Here is a 24,594-nt window from a genome sequence, read left to right as displayed (position 1 = left end):
ACTGTATCACGATACAAAAATTGAAATCTTATCAATAGCAGTGCTACGGTGCTGGTCGAGAGTCGAGAAGGCGGTGGTGGGTACTGTAGTGTTCATACACAATAATTTATATGTGCACTTCTCGGTTGTCTTCATTCTCCAATTGTTTATTTAATCAATTATTAATGTTTGTTGCTATTGTTTCATTGTTAGAAGCTCTCAGGACGTTCCGATTGAACCTTGGATTAGGATATATTTCCTAATCCACGATACAAAAATTGAAATCATATCAATAGCAGTGCTACGGTGCTGGTCGACAGTCGAGAAGGCGGTGGTGGGTACTGTAGTGTTCATACACAATAATTTATATGTGCACTTCTCGGTTGTCTTCATTCTCCAATTGTTTATTTAATCAATTATTAATGTTTGTTGCTATTGTTTCATTGTTAGAAGCTCTCAGGACGTTCCGATTGAACCTTGGATTAGGATATATAGATTTCAGTTTTATTGGTATCTCTGGTATCAGTTTTATTTTATCAGAGATTTATTGGTATCTCTCGATCTGCTTTATTTCGGAAACTCACATTTGCTAATAGTATTGACATACACATTCCTATTCAGAATCTTCCATATTTATGTCGTAATTAAATTCAAAATAATAAAGTATAAAGTACACATGTAAATGGATAACAAATCTTCGAATTCTATAAACAAAACGTGAATAGTTTCTAATTCAAACTCAGGAATCCTAAAATTTTTAGGAAAAATAAATTAAATTAACATCCATATTAAATTTACATATTTATAAATTAAACTAAAGTTGTGTAGATGTAATGAGTATCGCATATTTAGATGTGAATCTAAAACTATTGTCACTTGAAGTTATTATTAAGAATCGGTTGTACTGGCGGCTATTTTGAATGTAGCTCCGTTAAAACACATTTACGCCTTTCCTCCCTTGCTCATTGACACTCGTAGAATTATGGAAAATATCTCCCGTTAACGATATAGTTATTTCGAATCCAAACGCTTATTAGCTTTTCTTCTTGTTATTCGTTATTCACACAACAAGTGTCAAGCATTTCAGATTTTTTTTTCGTTAAACATAGTATATTTCGTAACATAAAGTATATACCTACAAAAAAATTTGAAAGAGATTGGTTGCGTATAAAGTACATATCTAAAAAGAGACACGTTTTATAATTCTACGACCAGCATTGCCGCGTAACAATGTTTGACGTTTAACATTGTTCTTATGGATTTAAAAGGTCGTATCAGTTCATTGGTTAATTTTTTTAATTTTATGAATCTTTTAGTTTTAGTAGTTCCTTTCTTTATTCCCGCAAAACATAAAATATATGTCATCTCCTAAATGGTAATTTTCATATATATATATATATATATATATATATATATATATATATATGTATGTATATATATACACGAAAAACAATTTAGCTTCTATATTGATGCGTGGACATAGTCTGGATTTATATTTTGTGACATGTTTGGTTAATTAAGACCCTCGACTCCGTGTTGTTGAGTAAAACTTGGATTTAATTTATAAAGCATCAATTACTTTCACTTCCCGAATTTTACAGTTTCATTCATAATGCGATCTCTAGGTGTTCTTGTTTATAATAAAACCTTTTGAATGATCATTAAGTTTACATTCATTGCAAAAGTATTGAACCGTGTTTATTGTCAAACGTGGTATTCATTGACCACAAATTGTAAATATTTGATAATTTAATTCATATATGGGGTAGAAAGAGCGTAATTCTTGAATTTATTCTTAGCTATTCTCTCATTTAATATTCTAGAAATGTGACTATTTCCATAGTGTAATCAACATTACGTACCAGCACTTCCAAGATGTCACAATTTCAAAATCATCTCTAGATTTGGACAGTTTCCCGCTACTCCTTACCACATCCTGTGCGGTGGGACGGTCAAGGAGGGCGGGGGGCGAGGCCCCTGCCTCGGGTCCGCTCAGTCAGTGTCAGCCTCCAGCCTCCGCCGCCGCAGAGATGCGGTCTCTCCTCCCGCTCGTACTGGCTGTGGCCACTATAGGACATGTCGCCGCTATATCTCTTGACTCAGGTGACGAGTCTTAATGTTTTATTTATTATATCTATGTTTTATAGTGTATTTATCGAACCATTATTTTAACAAAACCTCACAATAGCGTTAAAAATGTATTCATAAAAAATACAATTTTAGCAAAAATTACACTGCTCCAAAGGAATCGAAAAATGTCTATCTCACCTTTACTTGAAGGATATGATGTAATACGACTAATATTATATTTATTATTCAACTTAACGACTACCAATCTACTTAAGGCTAGATTCTTAAAATACTGTGTCCAAACAAAAATTCAAACCTCTGAGGTAATAAGTTTTATTAGAAATTTCGAAGGGAATCCCACATTTTCTAAGAGGAAATATGCTTTGTACAGTATCATTATTTTTACGAGCGATATATTGTACTTTGCTGCATTAAGGATTGCCAATCTTTTAAGGGAAGGATTTTAATAAGAATTAAATAAAACCACTTAATGTAATAATCTACAAAAGTACCGCTAAGCTGATTTTTTCAATATTTTCGATTTCCACCTACTTAATTGGCCGTAGAGCAACAGAAAGTCGAGGCTACTCTTGTCCCGGGCGCCACTAACTCTAGGAACGGCCCTGTGTAAGGAAATATTACCAGGTGCATGAGCAAACAGTACCCTCCGTCATGATATAAGCCACGATTTTATGTATTCTTGACTCTTTCTTGATATAAAACTGGTTTATAAATTTGAACGTTTGCCAGGGATACAATATTACTCGTGGCATATTAATTAGTTTTTTGCTAGGAATAGTATACAACTGCAACGTTCTCGGGTAAACTGTGTTATTCGGTTGTGATAAAATTAACACCTACGGCTCGGTCACACTCGACATCGTAATAGCGACAAAATATGTAGTATATAGTATGTTCTCTGAGCCCAGAGATAAAATTTCTGCCTAATTTAAACCTATTACGCAGCCGGTCACACGAGCAGTTTTTAACGTTCGTATGCAAAAGAATTCAACGTCCTTTTTACCGGATTAATGGAATACTTCCTTTAGTAATAAGTACAATTTTGTGAATAGTTGGTTCAATAATGGTGCTTTAACCTTGATTAACTAACATCGAATGACACAAAAATTAGACAAATTCACTGAGAATAAGGCATGGTTTATAACTCCGCGATTTTAATTAAATCCAAACTAAAAATGTTTTTAAACTTTTTTGAGAATTTTAGAGCAGGTATTGTTAGACAGTTTTTTAGACATTTGATGTGTTATAAAAGATGAAGATATAATGATAGTTGTTAAAGGCACTTTTGGTTTCTTGTAACAAAAACTTACGTTGTAAAACAAAACAACGATTTATTGGCTGTAACAATACTATAAGAACTTCCAATCGACATTGGTTCTATTGGGATTTGATTTTTGAGCCCCTGCCTCTATGAGCTTCTAGCCTCTGGAAGTTTTACTACCTTTAAAAGCTTTCTGTTTTTCGCAATTTGTATCCTCCGAATCCTTCCGGTATCAAGAAGTTTTCATTCTTTAGAAGGTATCGGTCTGTGAGAGTTCTTGGTGTCTAGCAGCTTCTAGATTTAGTAAATACTGGTCCCAGGAGTTGCCACGATCAATAAACTTCCAACCTTTACAGGCCATAAGCATTCGGCTTGCGGATCTTCTAGCCTTTAGAAATCTCTAGGTTCCAACCGCCATTAACATCCTTGAATACATGGTTGCTTAATAGCATTTATTTATAATACATCCGTACCAACTACGAAGAGACCTAAGAATGCTGGAAGGTTTCTCTTCCTTCCTTCCAAACACATACGACACACATTTCGACATGCATTAACTGTCCTCGATTAAGATTCGTTCCTTTGAATATTCATGTTAATTTAGGATAAAAGCATTAAATGTCTAGACTAGTACAAAAACCTTTTTGATCCGGGAACTCTGTCCAAGACTCAGGAATTAATAAGTTTTCACGCCTATGTTTCCAAAGGGCCAATAGTGATGAGCAGATAGTAAAAATCTTTCTACACTTACACATTCCATTGTGTAGGTTTAATAATACAACTAAAAGGTTCAATACATAAATATTTTGAATTTCACAATCTGTTTTGGATCAAACTGTGTCATCTTGTGCACTCCAGCCTTAGATTTTCGTACACCTTGCAGAGGGCAGGAACATAGAAGGGTGTTAAATCTTTGGAGGAAATAAACCCATGCCAATGCAGAAGAGAGGAAGGAGCAAACAACCACTAGAATCACTCAGCAAAATTTGCAACCAGGAAGGTTTATGCCACTCCGCTTTCAGGGGAGTGAGTATTTCCTCAACATTCCTCTACAAAGCGATAACAAGCCTACTTCGAATACTTCCCCTAATTGGATATATATATATATATATATATATATATATATATATATATATATATATATATCTGTAGTATACAGCGTTCGTAAGATTAGTAAGTAGGAGGTAGGTATTTTGTTTGTTTGTTCACTTTAGGTGATGAAATCCTGCATTGCACTTAGTTCTTATAAGACTTATGCGCTGCTTCCGGTGTTATAGGATATTCAGGTTGGGCAAGGAGGGGACTCAGACCGTCTCCTCTCTAGATACCATGTTACAACCACCATGAGGAGGGGTTTGTGAGTACTATTTCAGTTTGCCGCCTTAAAAAGAGGAGGCTGCTATGATCCAACCTCTTATCAGTTAAAGCGAACAGAGGACTGTCATCAACTCTAACAATCTATTTTCACAGTAAACCCAATCAAACCTTTACTTCAATATATTGACAGAGATATGCCACTCCTGAAAAGCCATTGGGTTGCCCAGATATGACTTATCGGCCACGGCTGTACTCAGTGTACTTACATACATGAATTATTTTCCCTACACTGTACCAAGGACCCGAAATGTATTTGATATTAAAATTATATCTGTCTAGTTGATTACAGCATTAAGTAAACTAAAACATGCACATTTACTTATTCAAAATGGTGGTTGTTTTGAAACAATTCATAAGTAAAAAGTAACAGCAAACTCATGTCCAGAAACAAACACCATTCCACGAAAGTTTTGAGAAGTTTTGTATCACTTGTTACATTCCAATATTGTAAGTGAATTTAATTACCATTAATGATTTTTTAACTCTATGCAGATGTTCGATCAAACTAAAACTTGATTTGTGACACATATTTCATAAATTTTTATAAATATAAAAACTTCAATAAATGAAGAGAAGCACTAGTAGTGCAGGATAATACAATGTTCTTGTAACAATATAATGTATATTTTTCGTTGTTAAGATTGTTATCTCTACACCAGCGTTATACTAAAAGGAACTTTAGGCCAACGTCGTTAAAAGGAAAATGGTTCAAATTTGCTAATTTGTATTTAGGCCTACCTTCTCAGGAATTGAACCCAATACCTCTCGGTTCAAAGCCGCAGTCTTACTCCTACTTTGTGTGAATGTTAAACTCTGTATGTACATACAAATTCTCAGAGGTTTATTGATTATTTTTGTAATCAGCAGTGTGCTCAGCTCAGTCGTGTGAACGTAGACACACGCGCGCCCAGTGGGGCAATCTCGGGCCCTACAGTGCGTGGGGGTCCGTGGGCCGGTAGGTTACGCACAAGTGCGTAGGTGCCGCCATATGGCGAGTTAGGAAACTATCAATTATTGAGCCTCTTTCGGTCCCTGGCTTAGTCGATTTTATTTACTTTCTACGTGTCACAATATCACAATAGGGTCCATTGTCAGTGTTACAATTGTAATTGAAATAACTATTTTACTTTCTTCAAAACCTTTTGTCTCAATTATTTATTATATACAGTGGGATCATAAAAGAATGGTGCGGTTTCGAACATGGTTTAAAGAAAACCTGAATGACTTCCAGTTAATGTTGTTTATTCATCTAATTTGTCGTGTAAAACAGTTTTTTTTACATAATTAATACGTTTAAATATGTGCACCCTTAGTCGCTCCACAAATGTCCAAACGATACTCAACTTCTCTCCAAACATTCGTTAACATCTCTTCGGTTATGGCTGTCATTGCTTCATTAATCCTGTGTTTTAAGTGGTTCAGGTCGCAATTTTTTTTTAATAAACAACGCTTTTGATGTACTCTCACAAGAAAAAAATTAGAAGGTGTCAGGTCTGGACTCCTTGTCGGCCTACCATCGATCTACAACCGTTACAGTTTCAATTCTTGCATTATCTTTTATAAGATTTTATACGCGTGTAATTTGAGTTTTTATGTAAAACTGTTGTTTTTGGAATACCTAATTCAACACTTCGACGAGGGATGGACACCTCAGGACTTCCAATTTCCAAATATTTAATTAGTTCAACCGTTTCGTCTGGTACACCTGGTCTGCCAGTTGATTTCTGCTTCTTAACTGATCAAGTTTCTTCGAATTGTTTAAACTTACGTGTTATGTTATTTTTGTGTGGTGGATCTCTTCACGGATTTTAATTCAGCCAACATCAAAAGACACTTTGCTTTATTTTTATCCGAGAACGTAGCAACTCACAAACTCACCGCAACAACAGTACAAGAACTGATTTTGAGGTTAGAACAGCTTATAAACTAACTTTTGATTTGGAGGCTTTCAGAGATACCAATATAACATGTAGAAATTTCCCTACTATTTTCCTACGAATTAATGAAACTACACCATTCTTTTATGATAACCCCGTATTATAAATGCATTCATTAGTTTGTTGTTAGAGAGTGTGTTCACTATGGAAAGTCAAAAAGACTCATCTCTGATTATTAGTTCACTTAAACTAATTGTATTATTTACATAATTTATCCGGATGCTAATAATAAGGACTACACAAACACTTTTGGAGTAAGAATTAATTAAAACATTTATTGCTTGTAAACATATATTCTAAAATTGAGATCAATCCAAATCTAAATATTCAGCACTAACAATTTTAAGTATTGCCATTATAAATCAAACCGTAAAGTACGCCAATGGAGCAAAATATTGACATGTTTACGGTGCCAGAATGTATGTATGTTTGCTCTTAAATCCATTTTGAATATAAAAAACATTAAGGATACTATTTATTTACTACCCCATCAGATACAGCTAAGATCAAATTAATATCCTAAAATAACCATTAACCTAGGTTTTAATTACATTACATGAAATGTGTTACTTTCTTTCTTCCTAACGTTTCTCCCCGACCTATTTTAAACCTATTTATGATATAACTCCTCACACTTTATCCTTCCTTGAATTGCTGGCTCAATCTCTTGAGGCACATTAAAAACTCCTTGTCTTGATCTGAAAACTGAAAATGATTTTCAAACATTTAGATTTAGTACATACAAAACTCTACAGCTTTTTAAAGGTGTACATACGTCGGCTAAGAAATACGTTAACATTTTGAGAATCTTAGCGTTTATATCTCACGTTTCTTCATTAAGATTAAAAAACATACACACAGTATCCTTGAAACTTAAGGAAAAGGGAAATATTAACTTTAAAGTGTCCTCTTTAATCATAAGGTACGTTATTTGTTTTGTTCTAGAGAATTTCACGCTTAACCTCAGATTCTATGTACGTGAAATATCTTACATAAACGAGCTAACATCTTCACTTTAACGTAATAAAAACAACATCTATGTTAATTGAATGATGATAAACAATTTTATTGTTGATGATTGCATGAATTTAAATAAAAATCATGTAGTATCTAGAATAAATCGTAAAGTAGCCTACTTAAGAACAATAGTGTTCAACACAATATTGTACAAGATACTTATCACACTTCTAAGCTATGGCGGATGTTTTTGTTGCAGAGTCGGGTAAGGTGCTAGAGGAAGCCCTCCACAACGATCAGCTGGTGATCAGCGTCAAACACATCAAGCCTCGGCGTCGTGTGAGGACAGGCGTCGAGACGCTTCTTGCCATCGACTTCCCCGGCAGTCGTCAGAAGATGGTGATGCAACTTGATCGCCGGTCCAGGCGAGGTCAGTGATAATGATTGAATGCTACTAACAGTTCTATTTATAACCTGTATCTCATGCATTTTTCTCGGAATCATTTAGCTTAGCAAAACTCTGAAGTTCCTTACTGGCTTTTAATATAACTATACGTAGTTCTCTTCATTGTATCCGCCATGACTTTCTTTCTACTATTTCTCCAGCCTTAAATAATCTAATTTTCCCTTACTATCATGTTCATCATCTAACATTCACTTTCCTGTATACAGTCGTTAAAAGTTATCATACTTTTTACTTCTTCTTTTTGGATAATTTCATATTTTTTCTTTTATAAATAGATATAATGATGGTTTTCTTTATCATATTTTTTTTCTTTTAAGAAATTCTTCTTTCTTCAATCTAGCTTTTATTTTTTCATATTCTCCATACTTTCTTTATATTCTATGTTTTGACCTTTCTTCTTTAGCTTTAAATGACAAAATTAATAATTTTAGTTCTCTGTCTTTCCTTTATCCTCTTTCCTCTGTTTTGTATAATAAAACAGATTTGTCTTTTACTTTGTTCACTTTCAAACCAGTCATCTTCTCCCTTTCTTACTATATTTTCCTAGGTACTATTTATCTTCAATTTTGTATAGTACCAGTAGAGGTATTTAATAAAATACATGTATAGGATACATGAATCTTTATTATATTTACCTAAACTTAAGTCCCCTTTTAAGTTTTTTAATTATATTTACATTTTCTGTCAAGTTCTCACGAGTATTATCTAAGCTATTTATTAACTATGACAGTTCATAAGAGATATAATACACTGATTCATAGACGTATGTAATATCTATATTTATTATTATCTCTCACAATTACTGGTGGAGTCATTTGTGGGGTTCTCGGTAGAAACAATATAATCAGATCCACTGATGACGTGGCAAAAGATTGGAACATCATAGACCAGTTGCAGTTACACGATTGTGGTAAACCGCAGACTCTTCGACTACTACTATTTTTGCTGGTATTGGTATAACGATGAATGTCTAGTAGAGGGTTGGCAACCAGAACTGCATAAAAACCCGACACATCGACAGATATTCTTTATGAGTTCAGTTTTGTTTAATTTTTTATTAGTTACATCAGGGGTTCTATGGATGTTATGGATCATTGTTAAATACGTCTACAAGATTATTGTATACAACAGCCTGGTATGAAAAATAGTGGTAAATATCAGTACATACACAAAAACTTTTTAATATGGTGCTGAAACTGAAACTGATTGAACAAAGTTTACAAAAACTTAATTGTAACTCTATCTTAATTTCTTTTTACACTATATAAGGTGGCTGCATACATAAACTAATCAACTTTCAATAGGTAGGATGTCATAACTATAATCCTTTTATGTAATTCAACTTTTTCATTACATTTTGTAATGTTATGTATAATTTTCGTATACTAGCAAAATGTGAAAAACGTAAAATGTTGCCTTTTTTAATTTAAAAGAATTTTCTTTACACTGTCGGCAGCTTTTAAGTAATTAAATATGAAATAAAGCCTTTTATTTGTTATATGTAAACAGATATCAATATCATCAGATAGATAATAATACATTCCTGGAAGTGATTATCGAAAATGAACCCGTTGTCACTACATGTATCATGTTATTCATACATCTGAAAAATATCTTCCTTTTCCACACACATTCACCATTCTGTTGTTGCGACGGTTAAAACCAAACAACGAAATGTAGTTACTGCTAGTTTCCAGAATTTAACGATCACGACACTATTAACTGCGTAAAAAGTAATTTGAACAACTCAGCAACTTCTTATACGAGTAGAATACAATCTTTGGTTAATTGTATCACACCTCTTTATGTTGGATTCCTGTAATGTCCTCTTTTCTATTATATTGCATCGTTCATGTTAGATAGTGAACTTATTAAAACTACTAAATGTCTATTTACAAGATAGAAGAACATCATATCACGTGTCGCTTAACAGGCTTCGCTGAGCTTGCGTGCCAAATTTCAAATCTATAGCTCGTTTTTACTATTGAGATGTCTTGCGGACAGACAAGCAATCGTACATAAAATGATAGGCCATCATAGAAATCATTCTTGTCTACTTATACATGAAATTTTATGCAAAATTTAAAGTCATCAGATGAAGTCTCTCTAGAGAAAAATCTTTCTAAAATGTATCTTGCCACGCGTACATTTACAATTTTGTTCATTAAGTTTGGTTTCATAATATTGTTGAAAATAATAAAACTCTACACGCCAAGTTATCGAAAGATGATACTGTATATTTTGGGGTAGTTAGGATACATGGTTACATGTCACACGTTAAAATCTCATATTATTGTACTCCGTTTGTTTACAACATTTATTTATTTTGCTATTTTCTCGTTGCGATCATGTTTAAAGCGTAAAATGTTCGCTAAGACAGCCAAATCCCATTTAGTAAATGCACCATCATGGTACTCAGTGTTGTGTATATAATATAGAAAACAGACAGATAGAAATTACATATTTTCCAATCCCTCGAGTGATAGACTTCGCTACCATTCAATCAACAAATTTACAATTTGGAATCGGTTGGGAACGATAAGAGAGAGCGTGGGATTTAAATGTAAAATTATTGCATAACCAGCAAATAAATTATTTTTAATTTAAATTTAATTTCAACACAATAATTACCTTTTTACAATTTAAGCACTACTAATCTATAAATTAAAATTGCTTCTTAAAGATTATAAATGTAGCTCGTAACAACGAGGAGTAATTTAATAAGTTCGCTGGAAAGAATAACAATATAGTACTAAATTCCCTCCCCCACATCAACATCCTATTTTAGATATGAGAATGTGCTCATGTACAACACGATTATTAACGAGATTTGTGAGGGCCGCGGGTCAATTACCAGTTAAGCGGCCTACACACGTTCAAATCGGCTTGTCAATTCGATGTGAACAAGCCGAACTGACAAGCCGAATTGACTGTGTGTATGCAAAAGTTTGTTCAAACGATGTGAGCTCAAGCCAGAAATTTGAACCGATGGCATGATGGAAATTCATCATTTCGGCTTGACACATCGGCTTGACGGCAAGCCGAACTGATCGTGTGTATGGGAGCGTCAGTTCAGTTCCTCAAATCAACTGTCTGCGCATGCGCACCAGTGACAGGCGTCTGTTTAGCAACTGTCCCGCGTGTTTGCTGCTGTGTCCGTAGTCAGTGAAATTTATAGCCCTTTTCCAAGTGACAGCAGACTTTGAAAAAGTAGTTTTTTTTTATTTACATTACACTGTGTTGTCAGTGCAATGAGTTCTTGGAGTAAGGATTTCCTTCTTCAGTTCATAGAGTTGTTTAGGGTAAAATAATGTTTCTTCGTTCATCCGCAAATAATTATGCCAATCTTGGGGTGAAACCGAAGTTCTTTTAAAAGGTTAACATGGGAGTACTGGGCTTGTTTTCAAAGCCAGTCCACTGATCCCGCTTGAGTTGACGCTTTCTTCTTTTCACAATTACACAAGCCACTGCACCATATATTAGTAATAACTCATCGACCGAAAACATTATTTAACTTGCAATTTTCGAAACATAAGCACAACAAAATTTTGGAGTTAATTAACCAGATCGAACTGACAAGCCAAACTGAACGTGTGTATGTGATTGCTGCGTCAGTTAGAATTGACAAGCCGAACTGACAAAACCGAACTGACAAGCCGAATTGAACGTGTGTAGCGGCCTTTAGACAAGCCCACTTGACTGAAGTCTGGATTGTTGTACTTGAACTTCCTGCTCTGGTCTCGTCTATTCCAAGCCAGGGTAGTAACTATTCATGGACAGCGGGGAGCATTCCCCCCAAGCTGGCAATTATAAAATAGATTCGCGTAATTTGTAAAATTCCAAATATTAACTTTTATAACGGTTTTCGCTTCAAATCAGAAATTTGTTTTTTTGCTGTTAGGTAAATTGCAATTGCAATCTATGTCGGTATGGAAAGGTTTTGCATAACCTCGCCGTTCATAGTCCTCAGATCGGAAAAAGAAACTTTTCGAATATATGTGTTTACATTAATAGGATTATTTTACGCAACGCAGGCTTGTGAACGATTACTTTTGTGCGTGATTTATCTCTGATTTAGTTTAAACTTAGTTTACAAACACGTACTTGCACGTTTTGGATAACCAGGCAACCTACATTAGCTAACAAAACTTTAAAGATGGCACCCCTTTCGATTTTTTGAAAAAGTTGTATCTCAAGTAATGCATATAATGAGCCAAATAAGAAAGACACTTTTAGTACAAAAATATTTTGAAACCTTTAATTCATTCCTACACATTTTCAAAGGGAATTGATATAACGGTTGTGCTGTTAAGCGCCATAAGCAAAAAATAAAACAGTCAAGTACTTCACAATCATTTCTTGCAAGTGTTTTGATGTTTATTCAATTTTTTTAAATGGTAGTCATAGAAAGTTTTGAAAATATACATAAATTTAGAAGCAATATGATGAATTAACTCGATAAGTACCGTAATTCCTAGCGGATTTCAATTACAAGTTTCATCGTCATGGTCATTTACTTTACTTTGTGAAATTCTTTTTCCTAGTATTTCATATTTTATGCTATTAAGTTACATACTCTTAAATGGTAGTCTTTTACATCGATACAGTATTTTTATTTGTCATGACTCCATACCAAACAAAAACGAACATTTAGGAACTATAGTAGGTTACTTATGTGCATATATAATTCACGTAAGGTTTCAGTATGGTTGAGCTTACAAATATTTGAAAAAAATATGTAGCCTAGATGCCATTAAACAATCATCATAGCAATAACTTTGAACATATTGACGTACGAAACTATTAGGGGATCAGCAACTTTTTATTTCAAGATAACAGCCACAAATCAAATAAACTTTCCATCTGGTTTTACAGAAAGCAGTATTTTACATTAAGGTAAATCGGTTAAAATTATAGGATTGTTTTTCTTCATACGATCTTTAAGGGGATCTATAGGGGGATTCATATGGATGACCCAAATCAGGTACTCTAACTTGGTGATTGGTGTAACTGATCACCGAGTTCACTTTAACTAAGAAATTTCAAAATATTACCATTCTTTATACTTATACTCCAGTGTAAGTGTAATTCATAACTCTACATAATACTAGGCCCGGCCAAGAGATGGTGCCAGCAATCCTTTCGCCCTGGACTTTAGTAAATTTTCCCATTTTCTCCATTCCTCGCTATAATTTCTACATAAATTATTACATTAAGCAACTCTGATTACTCCCTCCATTATATAACCATAGCTACGGCCCTGCACACATCCCACTTTATCGTACTTTTCTAGTACAGTACGTGGACTATACGGCTCTGTAGCGGTCACTGTGGTTTCCGGTGACAGCCTACCTATCTCTCTCTACTGTACCTGTTCTGTCCTGCCTGTCCCCGTCTAGACAGTTTCCCAGAAGCTGTCTCTGCCGCAGTGCCCAAAGATGGACTCGTTTCTCGATTCGCTACCGTTTTTGTAAGAGCGAGATTCGTTAGGTTGTGGTCTGATGGTTGCACAATGCGTTCCCAAATTTAACGTTCTCTCGACGTGTGGCGATATATTTCTGGATTACTGGTGAAACAAAATCCAGTTTTTATGCTTATATACTCGTAGATGCCTTTCATTAATTATTATGTATGTGGCCTTCCCACGGGAAAATAGATTTGACACGAGCATGTCTAGCAGGAGGATGTGTATGAATATCACACAATTCAGACAAGGATGATCCAATTACCATCTTGACACCAATTTCTGAATTTAATTTTTCGTTCAATAGGGCTGTTTCCAATAACAGTTGTCTTCAAGTGACCAAACTTGAGTAAGTACAGTAGATAAACAATATAATATGAATTACAACTGGGTTAGAAAACACTTTTTGAGTGATTTTCTCACCAGAATTACTTTATACTTTTTTCATTTTATCTTTTTTCAGAAGATGGCTTAAAATTGTTATGGCCGTGGCATACAAAGGAGCCTTCTACATCGCTGATGTCAAATGTCTCTTTAATTTGACATTTTCAAGATTTTCTCTTTGTTTCGATTTATTTTATATTTCTACAAGACAGCTGTAAGACGTCGTAACTAAATAATTCTAATGTTCATTCTAATGTATATATATATATATATATATATATATATATATATATATATCCATAGTTAAATAAAGTGTTATAAACAGTTCAAAGAAACTGGTAATTAAACGAGATTGAATATGAGAAATAAGAAACTGATTAAGTTAGTGAACACATACAAGATAGCCAACTACTCCATCATAACTCAACTCTATTGTTTCACAATACCTTTACCTTTATTCTCTATGACACTCTAAAACAATAGATGACTAGTTAGAGAATCTGTGTTCCATTCCTGCCACGCTCTAACTTGTCGCCTCTGGAGTCGTAGGATGGTCCTTGCAGACGCGACCGGGGGCGGCGCGGACGCCTTACAAGGTCTTCTGTCTCAGTCCAGAGCAGCCCGAGCCGTCTGGATTAGTGATTCACGCGTTTGTCTACTCCCGGCCTCTGTAATATTAATTGTGTTCCAACAATTGTGTTGTTTCAGTTTGTTTTGGATTTTCTCAACAATCCACGTTTAGTAAATACTAGTAGAGATGAATATTCTAAAACCTGGAACGCATTGGAAAAGGGATTCTTTATTCTTCAATATGTGGACAAGTCTAGGATATACTAACCGGGTCAGTAGTACCGACGACCGACCACTTAACTCCTTATAAGCTAAAGACAAAAGGTCAGATTATGAAACAGCTGAGTTGACCGTACTTTCCCGCGTGACACCTGATTGGTCAAGGGCGAGTCGCACCTGTGAACAGCTGGTGAACACTACGATCAGCTGATACCTTGATCTTGAGACCAACTCACTGAATACAGATTGAACCAGAAAATGTTTTTGTCACAAAACAAAGTGTTATTTTTCAATCAGTACTAGGAACAAACCAATGAGCCATTTAAACATCTGTCTGGATTTCTCAATGAGTGACAGAAGAAAAAAATACTTCTTGGAATGGCCAAATTAGCTATTTCCATAACAACTGGGTTTTCAGCGTGTTAAATTAATGTTCTATGAACAGGAAGTATTTTAATATAATTAATATTGTTATTAAGTTGACAGGTATTACAGAGTATAGTGGATTTATCAGTAGTCTGCTGTTCACGTAGAGACTACGAATCTTTCCGCTCTGCTTCTGGGTTTCCGGCACAAATTTATAATCTGTAAGGAAAAGGATGGGTAAGGCTATAAACCGAACAGGCCTTTTGTATCTTAAATAATAATATAATGGAATAAAATGTTTCAAGAGGAAAAACTTTTTTACTTCGAGGCCTCAAGTGTTTGAACCTAATGCCTCGTACACTGAAAACTAAATAGAGTTTAATTAAATTTCATCGTATTGATTAATTGTTAACTAAGATATGATATTTATTTTTGACAGCGTCTTTAAATTTTAATTGCATTATCTTACAGTTCCTAACAATCAAAACGTAAAGCTAATGTTAGAGCAGCAAGATACCAGTGCTGTCACATAATGACAGTTGATATTGTTTGGTACTCAGTTAAAAAAAAAAAAACAAAAAAAACAGAGTTATCTCATTTTGTTAACTGATTTTCTTAAACTTAATATTTTTAATTATTACATAAAATATAATAACTCTAGCTTTTTTACAATATGCCATTTTGTTATTTACAGTTAAAGATGTTTAAATTCACAATTTTGAAGATAAATATTGTAAAAGATTAGGTTTTTTTTAATTACTTCTATTTATTATAAAGCTATATACCAAATTTCAACTTATTACAACAATCTATTCTTAACATTAAAATCTTAACATTAAAAAATTAAAATGTGCCTGTTTGAGTAATTATAGTTTTTTAAAGTTTATATGTGTTATTTTGGTTTGTCTTCAGTTCAAAAAGACTACATGAAAAGGTGATACAAAAGAAACAGTTCTTGTAAATATATTACATACTACTTTGAATAAACTCTGACAGTGCCAACAAAATTACTCTACAAACTTAATTCGCCCAAATGAGGACATCATTAGATAACTAGAATGGGTTACAATTCTAAAGGAAAGATCTAGCACGTTAGCCGTATATACAGTACAAATCACCGTAGGCTACATTTCTCACATAATCCTCACATACAGTATATGCAAAAAGATCTATTCTATTTTATCAATGTAAAAGCGTAAAGGTTCATTACGCTTTTGCTTTAATTTAATTGTATACAATTATTTAACAGTACATTATTTAATAGTGATTCGTCTAATCCAGAAGATTTTTGTAGTATCAACTGGAGCTCAAAGGGTTAATTAATATCTTTTCGAAAAGAATTAATTTGTTTTTTAAACATAAACCTTAAAAATAACTAAAGAATAGCAAAACAACTAATACGTTCATCATATAACAGAAATTTAACGGAATATCAAAAATTAAGTTCCTTAGAATAAATAAAACCAGTATAATAACGATTGTAAACGTATAGTACTGTAATTGTATTGTAGCTACTGTTTATTTTCTATAAACTATCGATGAAAAATAGAAACGAATTTTAAAAATTATTGTAAATAAATACGACAAACACTCATTGGTGTAGTTGCGATACTTCGCATTAAAAACGTTGTTAATCTAATCAATCTCACATATTAAATATTATTATATTTAGAACATTAAGATTTATGAATTCAGAAAACCCTACATAAGTCGCGTATTAAAGTCCTCGTTCTGGTCAAAAAGAATGCTTTTTTAATGGTATTGTTTGATGATACCACCGCTGACTTAAAAAAATTTCACTCTCAGTATACACGCGAATTATCAGATCTCGGGGTTGGTTGAAAGTATTTTTTAGTAAAGTGAGGGTTGCCGATGACGCTCACTTTGTAAACTACGAGTGTTCCAAGATTGCTGCAAAGAGATTCCATTCAATAAGTAGGATATTATCAGGTACAACGATCAAAACATTTACTCAGTGTTATTACTCTGAATGACCTGAGCAGTTTCCTCTCGCACATTTTCCGGTCTTACTATTTAGGGACGCGAAGCTCTTTGAAGTAAACATTCACGCTAAACGAAAATGGTCTCGACAATTGTTATATCTTCCTATTGCCATTACTTAACTCTGGAATACCTACTTAGTTACCCTCGACATCTTTGTCATATAGGGTGGAAGGTAGCGCTCAAAGGCGTGGGTAGCTGTATGAGTAGTTATGCCAGACCACGTGTCGCGTAACAGGTTTCGCTACGGATAGAATGTAGAACATTCCATGTATGGATATGCACTATCATCGAACTCCATCTTACCTGTGTAGAAATGAAGTTTCATGCAGAATTTGAATTCGTCTGAGATATCCTCACGAGAGTGCAAATAACACATGGCATGACCAACAAGGTTCAGTACATGAAAGTGATTGATAGACATATTTAAAACACATTAAAGCATCCACGCCAAAGCGTAACCTTTAATAATGGCAGTGTTTTAACAATAGCCACTCCACCGGGCACAGTCCATTATTTTGGATGATTCAGCCTTCTTCGCGAGACTCAAGATTTATCTGTAGGCCTACTTTTGAGTAACGAATAGAACCAGACCAGGCGCTCCCAATACGGGTTCTGTGGGAGTCCAAGGGTCCTGTAGGAGTGAGCATCCGGCCGCTCCTTCAACCTTATACTTCCTTTCACTCTACCGGTTCTGCCATAGAAAGCAATTGAGGAAGGGAGTTGTAAGTCGCCAGTGTACTTTTTTTATAATTTCAAGGGTAAAATGTACTTGTTCGACATTTGAATAGGCCTTTTGAAAGCAAAACTAATAAGGAAACAGAGTTAAATTGATTTTGTAAGTTAGGCGGTTGATTTTGTATTGTTATTTTTTATTAATAAAGATGAAAGGAGTGTTACTTCTATTAAATTAATGTGCACAAAAACTTCAAATACAATTATTAAAACCAAAAACCAAATTGTTTGTCATTAGGCTAACTCTCATCAAATATGAGGGCGATCCATTTCACTAATCAAGATGGCAAAAACCTTGAAGGACAGATAGACCACAATACAATAAAACGACTTGCGTCAAAATATTAGCATACTCTCAAGTTGCACTGTAATAAACTTCAAATTTATAACAGGATTTTGGACAGTTGCCTCGCTATAAATCAGAAAACTTTAAAACTAGAGAACTGGCACCTAATCTTATTATTCAGATGGTCGTCATGAGACTATACGCATTCTCTTGGTGATTGATACAAGGGTAACAAGTGAGTTACCGGTGCTAAGATTGAAGGATACAGGGAAGACGTTACCGGTCATAGATAGTTCCCACGGTACGGGCGGTATGCGGTTAGCTGGGATAGTTACCGTACTAGGTACTCGCTGCTGGTAGCTATCCTAGGACTGGTTATGGTAAATCACCTTGGTCTCTTCTGGAACTTGTTTTGTCGTATATAATCTATTGTTGTACATAGAAGCCGACAAAGTAGGTTCTAAAGTTGCACTTTTAATAGTACTGTTAACAAACGAGTAGTTTCAGGCCAAACCCACTATTTAAGTGTTCTTAGCCAAACTCTCGCAGATGTATAGTTAACTTTAGTTTAGAAGTAGCCTTGCAAGAACTAACAAAGAACACTTCAAATATTTTAAATGTCAAGCACTTGTTTCTCTTCGATCCGATTGAGATCCCACAACGAAACTATCAGCACTTATAATCAATGGAGCATATAAATTTAACGAAATAAAAAACATAAAATACTTTAAAATTATGCAGATATTTTAAAATTTAATTTTTGCCTAAACGCACAATTTTTTACTTATTGTACTACATAATCCTATGTTATAATAAATCCCATAAAACACAATAATCAATAATAATATGTTCAAGATAACTTTTTGCTTTACTACCTCAATTTATAATTAAAACCGTATTTTAGCTCGTAAACGTACTAGTTTATGCCTGGGTTACTAGTACTTTAAATTTAGAACAAATCTGAAATGGATTATGATTTTTTTTGTAGTACATGGAACGAATAAAATAGATACAGCTATTGTATTATATTAAGTGACTCTTGATAGTTTAATGCCAAAACGTCAAGAGATTGTACAGAGATTTAACATTCTCTTTATTATAACAGAATATTTATTAAATAAACATTATAACAGTTGATTGTCGTAGATTGTCAAAAGATTGGGTATATCCCTCCTTAATTGTCTTAGCGTTGCACACGGCTATCACAGCTTGTACACTATCGTGTGATACGTCATGTTATAGATCTCGGTAAAAGGATATTTGTGCATGTCAGAGTCTCAAGTTGACTACATTCAGTAAACCTTCCAACTTCAATTGGCGTTAGAATCTTCCTTTCTTCCATTTTGGATGGAACTGTCAGAAATCAGTGTTTATGCCTTAGGTTTTGTCTCCTCATTGATGACGATGATTCAACACAAAAAAATCATGTGACATCAATGGCATGTCAGTGTGGCTACTCAAACGTTGCCTAAAGCACATTTTGAAACCACTGACAAGACTGGTTAACATGTTCTTTGAAATAGGAGTGTTTCCAGCCCAGCTAAAAACAGCCAAAGTGATTCCAGTTTTCAAGGACGATTCTTGCCTCGCAAGCATCTATCGTTCCAACTATCGTTCAATTCTGCCAGTTTTAAGTAAAGTATTTGAACAACTTTTTCTTGCAAGACTCATGGATTTCCTCAATAGGTTTGACATTTTGTCTTCAAGCCAATTTGAATTTCGAAAAAACATGTCAACAATTGATGCTATCACAAACCTTGTGGATGCGATCGTGGAGGGTTTTGAGGGTCGGGAGCACACAATTGGTGTATTTCTCGATCTTTCGAAGGCCTTTGATTGTGTTCACCATGCTACTCTTTTGCGAAAACTGGAATCGTATGGGGTACGTGGTCTGCCACTGAAGTGGTTGAAATCGTATCTCAGTGGCAGATATCAGTTTATAGAAATTTCCAATGTTCAGTCACAGAGAGTTCCTTTGAATCAGGGAGTCCCCCAGGGATCTATCCTTGGACCTGTACTGTTCTTAGTTTATGTGAACGATCTTGGACTATCAATTCAGAATGGAAAGACAGTCCAATATGCGGATGACACGACTCTCTGCGTCAGAGCAAAATCAAATACCGCTCTAGAAATAGAAACTTTTCTTGAACTGAATTCTTGTATTCAGTATTTCTCGGACTTAAATCTTAAAACAAATAGTACAAAAACGAATTATATAAGTTTTTGTCTTCGTCAACAAGTTAACGAAATTCGACCCATTGTCATGGTAGAGGACACCCTTTTAGAGGAAGTGGAATCCACTCGATTTCTAGGAGTATATCTCGATACAAGATTAATTTGGACCAATCATGTTGAGCATGTATGTGCAAGGGTTGCTTCAGGCGTTTTTGCCCTGAGGAATTTGGCACAGGTTTGCTCTTTTGACGTTCTAAAGATGGCCTTTTATATCCTCATTTGACCTACGGCATACGCCTTTGGGGTGGATGTGCCAGGATCAGATTCAACAGAGTTTTCAGGCTTCAGAAAAAAGTCATCAGAATCATGTGCAAATTGAATCCTAGAGAGTCGTGCCGCGATGCTTTCAGGGAGCACGGTTTTCTGACTTTACCCTGCCTCTATATCTTGGATGTAGCTCTGTATTGCCGATTCCGATGTGAGTTAGTGCGTGGCAGGGACGTCCACAGGTATGATACTAGAGGTGGGGACAGCTACAGGATGCAACATCATAGAACACTGGCATCTGAGCAACTTTCTTCACAGGCTGGTGTCAGATTAATTAATAATCTCCCTGAGAGCATAAAAAATGTCAACAACCCAACCCTGTATAAAGCTCGATTAAAGGACCTTTTAGTGTCTAAAGTGTTTTACTCTGTAGATGAGTTCATGTTACGCCGCTGGGACCACTAAATTTTCGTAACAGTACCGATACTGAAGCCATGTATGAATGAGAGGGAGAATGTAATTTAATGTATGTATGCGAGCAGTGAATGAATCTTAGAATAGCAAATTGCAGGATTTTTAACTTCATTTATTGACGTTTGCAAATACAATGTAACATTGTTTGAAAGCAATAAAAATATGATTGATTGATTGAGTTATCTCATTTATTTAGTGGGCCTGCCATGTCATTTTCATTATGTGAGGAGTAATTTTGAAATCCGTAATGAACATACTGAAGTAATCTTTTTGCATGTCCTCAAAATTTATAATTTGGGGGTGGGATTTTTCGACACCAGACATCAAATTACATGCAAATTAAATTGACCATTCACAATTTCATATATTTACATAATTATTTTACATGTATAATTTGTTTTTAACATGGTCGCAAATCTGTTTAAATTATTCAAATGAAACAAAAATATTATCAATTGTATTCGGTTTAACTAATGGCAATAATTGGCAATAATGTTTTTCTATAGTACATATAAAAAAAATTTACGTTGGCGTTAAAATCCAAAAACAATAAACCCTCAATCTAACTTTAAGACGGATGTTCGTAAATTACATGAGCTCTACATTCCTTTACTATGAAGCTCAAAGGCTGATTAAATTGTTAAAGCAAAATCTTGAACAGTTGTCCTTAAAATAACTTATACATCCAACTATTGAGAGACATCTCTATTTCAGAATTTTCACGAACAACCATATTTACTGAAAATATTTTTTTCTTAGATAAACAATTTTTATTTGTTCCAAAATCAAAAGCGTCCGTTTCAGAAGAATTACTTCAACACCATAATGAACACGTGATTTACAATGTTTAAGTAGGTACCTATTTACATTTTTCATAATTACTAGATATAATTTTGTTAACTTTTTTATCTTCACAACCACAAATTTTAATATGATACCAGAAGAAAATACTTTTAATGTTATCCAGTTCAATATCATGAATGGGTGAATGATGAACATTTTTATTTTTTCACCAACACACCAATCTTTTGAGTTTATAATTCCAAAATCAAGTACCTATGCAGTAACCGTTTATGTAATTTATTGATATCTAATGTTAGGAATGTTTACTTTAGTACTTAAAAAACGAATGGGGTTTCTTAGTTCCTCCTAAGATGTGTGAAAATCTTTTCGTCCCTCAGAAGCAACGTTGCTGTTTAATAGAAATAACACATTTTTCATGTTTGCATAAATTTTTGGAAAACAGAAACTATTTGTTGCCCTTACAATTTCATGACGTCCACTTAGACCCGTATCTACTTATACCGTGCATAGAGTAGCAGTAGGGTATGCACGTAAAGATAAACGGCCAAGAATACTGCTATGTTAAGCACAGCTTATCCCAAACAATCCTGCATAAAGATGGACAATCATGCGATGTGGTAGTAGCCAGTGTTGGCAGCGAAATGGCATATCATCTGCATACTGATGACACCGGCCTATATTTAGGCTTCCGGCTCTGCAATCAGCAAGTTCAAGGTCACACATTTGTCACAATTCAATCAATTGTACTCGCCTACGTTAGCCCACCACTTGGTTTTCGCCCATTCATTAGGATGCATGGTGATGTGCCAATTTAAAATATGGTCTTGTCTGGCTGCTAGTTCTAATTTTAAAAGTATTATAGATCCACCTATTTACTACATACGAATATATTGTTTCATGTTGATGGAATCTTATAAAACTGAAATTTAGGGAGCAAGGCTCAGCATTCATTATAACTTTGTGCATTCTTCTCTAAGAATACAAAGTTGAATATAAATTGGACAAATAAAAGAAACTGAATGTATTTTTTTGTTAGAGAACCTTTATTTAATTCAAACCCGTTCAATTGTAGCAAAATAATTTAACGTTAATAATATTGTATTGTAATAAGTCTTTAAAACCAAAAGATTAAGGAAACTGGCTGTATTCCAGACCCGGCTAAGTTTGCTAATACTAGTCTTAATTTTCACATATTTACTGTCTTACTCGTGTAGTGCTTTTTCGAAAGATATATGTATTTTTTTTATTTATTAGATAGAGCATTAGTTTTGCTGCATATATATATATATATATATATATATATATATATATATATATATATATATATATATATATATAACCAAATTTTAGAGCCCTTTAATGGTATACAGTATATTATTTATTTATACCAAAGTTATATGTCTGTCACTAACCCGTTTGTATAAGAATTTTTATTACAGGTAGAACCTACTCATTTTGTACCTTATCTGTACAGCAGCATCACCATTTGTAACGATTAAATAAAAATACAATAAAAACTAGACAACTTAAATACGAACACAATTTTAATTATGTCAATAATGTGAATTTATACATGTGTTAGAATCACAATATTACTTCTCGGTAAACATTTTGTGTGTGTAACTATTGCCATCATTGTTTATTTTCTTTGTGTGCTTCTAGTTTCTATTTAGGCTACATCTTTGTCTTAATAGCTCACTTGCTTTATTAAGAGCTACATATAATTGACTATGACTCAAAACTGGTTTTCTCAAATAGATACCAATTTTATCCAAGGTTTGTCGTTTAGCTTTATTTATAGCAAAGGTTATTAGTAATCAAAATTGTGTTTTGTCGAAGAAATAAGGCATGTTATGTCAGTTGTTATTTTATTCGTGGAGGCGGCCCGCCGTTGAATTATGAATTACAGCCAAGTCCTCAATTATGAGTTCTTTAAACTAATAATATAGATTTAATGGCGACGTAGGTACACAGAATCAACATACACACGGAAATAGCTCTCTAAGTTAATAAAGCATATTGACAGTTACGACTTCTTCTAGGCAATTTACCCGCGCTTTATCGTCTTCTTGCCCACAGGCAGTTACTACATATACCATAAAATTCTCCATTTATTGTTGTGTCTCTGAACGATTTTGCTCCTATGACATGAAAACGTAGCACTCTAATGTAAAACCACTGTACAGTGTACATCATTTGGTTAAACAGCATACACACATCCACCCTATAATTTTTTCCATTCCTTTTATTTTTTAATATGTCTTAAAAAATTCCTAAGAAATTTATGAATATTGATGAGCTTCTTGATCTTGATCTTGATTGTTCAACTCAAACTATGCTGTAAAAGTTGTGAATTTGTTAGCAGGATTTTCAAAAGCCACTTCTTCAAGTTTATAACATTATGCATTCCCTTTTCCTGAACAGCCAAGCTAGGAATAATATGTAATTATCCATGCATTTCATTTTGATGCAGTCTCAAATTTCTAATCTTCCTACTCTGATGTTTGCAGCTCATTTGGAGGATAGAGGTCTGAGATATACATATAAATCTGGCCTTGAACCTTAAAAGTATAAGGCCCACTGTAAAGTATATTTTTGCTACATGCTGAAACACTATGGCACTATCATATTTTCTCATGTTGTCAATAAAATGTCTACTGTTCAACATTATGTGTTTTAATTGTTAGTTTGTTTTGAGCTGAGGTAGCCATACTAGTCCATTGTGGAACGTTAGTTAATTAAGTGCCCTCTCACTGATGAATCTCTAAAGCTATCTTATTT

At 34.1% G+C, this 24,594-nt stretch overlaps 1 protein-coding gene across 1 annotated transcript in view; it reads left to right on the top strand.

The window, feature by feature from the left end:
• Nucleotides 1-1,936: 1,936 nt before the first annotated feature.
• LOC124354834 (cartilage oligomeric matrix protein) overlaps nucleotides 1,937-24,594 on the top strand; it is a 53,609-nt gene continuing 30,951 nt past the window's right edge. Inside the window, exons 1-2 of the mRNA XM_046805584.1 lie at nucleotides 1,937-2,082; nucleotides 7,862-8,032. Of these exons, the coding sequence (XP_046661540.1) occupies nucleotides 2,010-2,082; nucleotides 7,862-8,032 (244 nt within the window). The 5' untranslated portion in view covers nucleotides 1,937-2,009. The remainder of the gene's footprint in view (nucleotides 2,083-7,861; nucleotides 8,033-24,594) is intronic.

Source organism: Homalodisca vitripennis, chromosome 2, assembly GCF_021130785.1.
Source record: "Homalodisca vitripennis isolate AUS2020 chromosome 2, UT_GWSS_2.1, whole genome shotgun sequence".
NCBI classification, from domain to species: domain Eukaryota; kingdom Metazoa; phylum Arthropoda; class Insecta; order Hemiptera; family Cicadellidae; genus Homalodisca; species Homalodisca vitripennis.
Note: the sequence above shows the minus strand (reverse complement) of the source record. Positions and strands in the feature narration are given on the sequence as shown.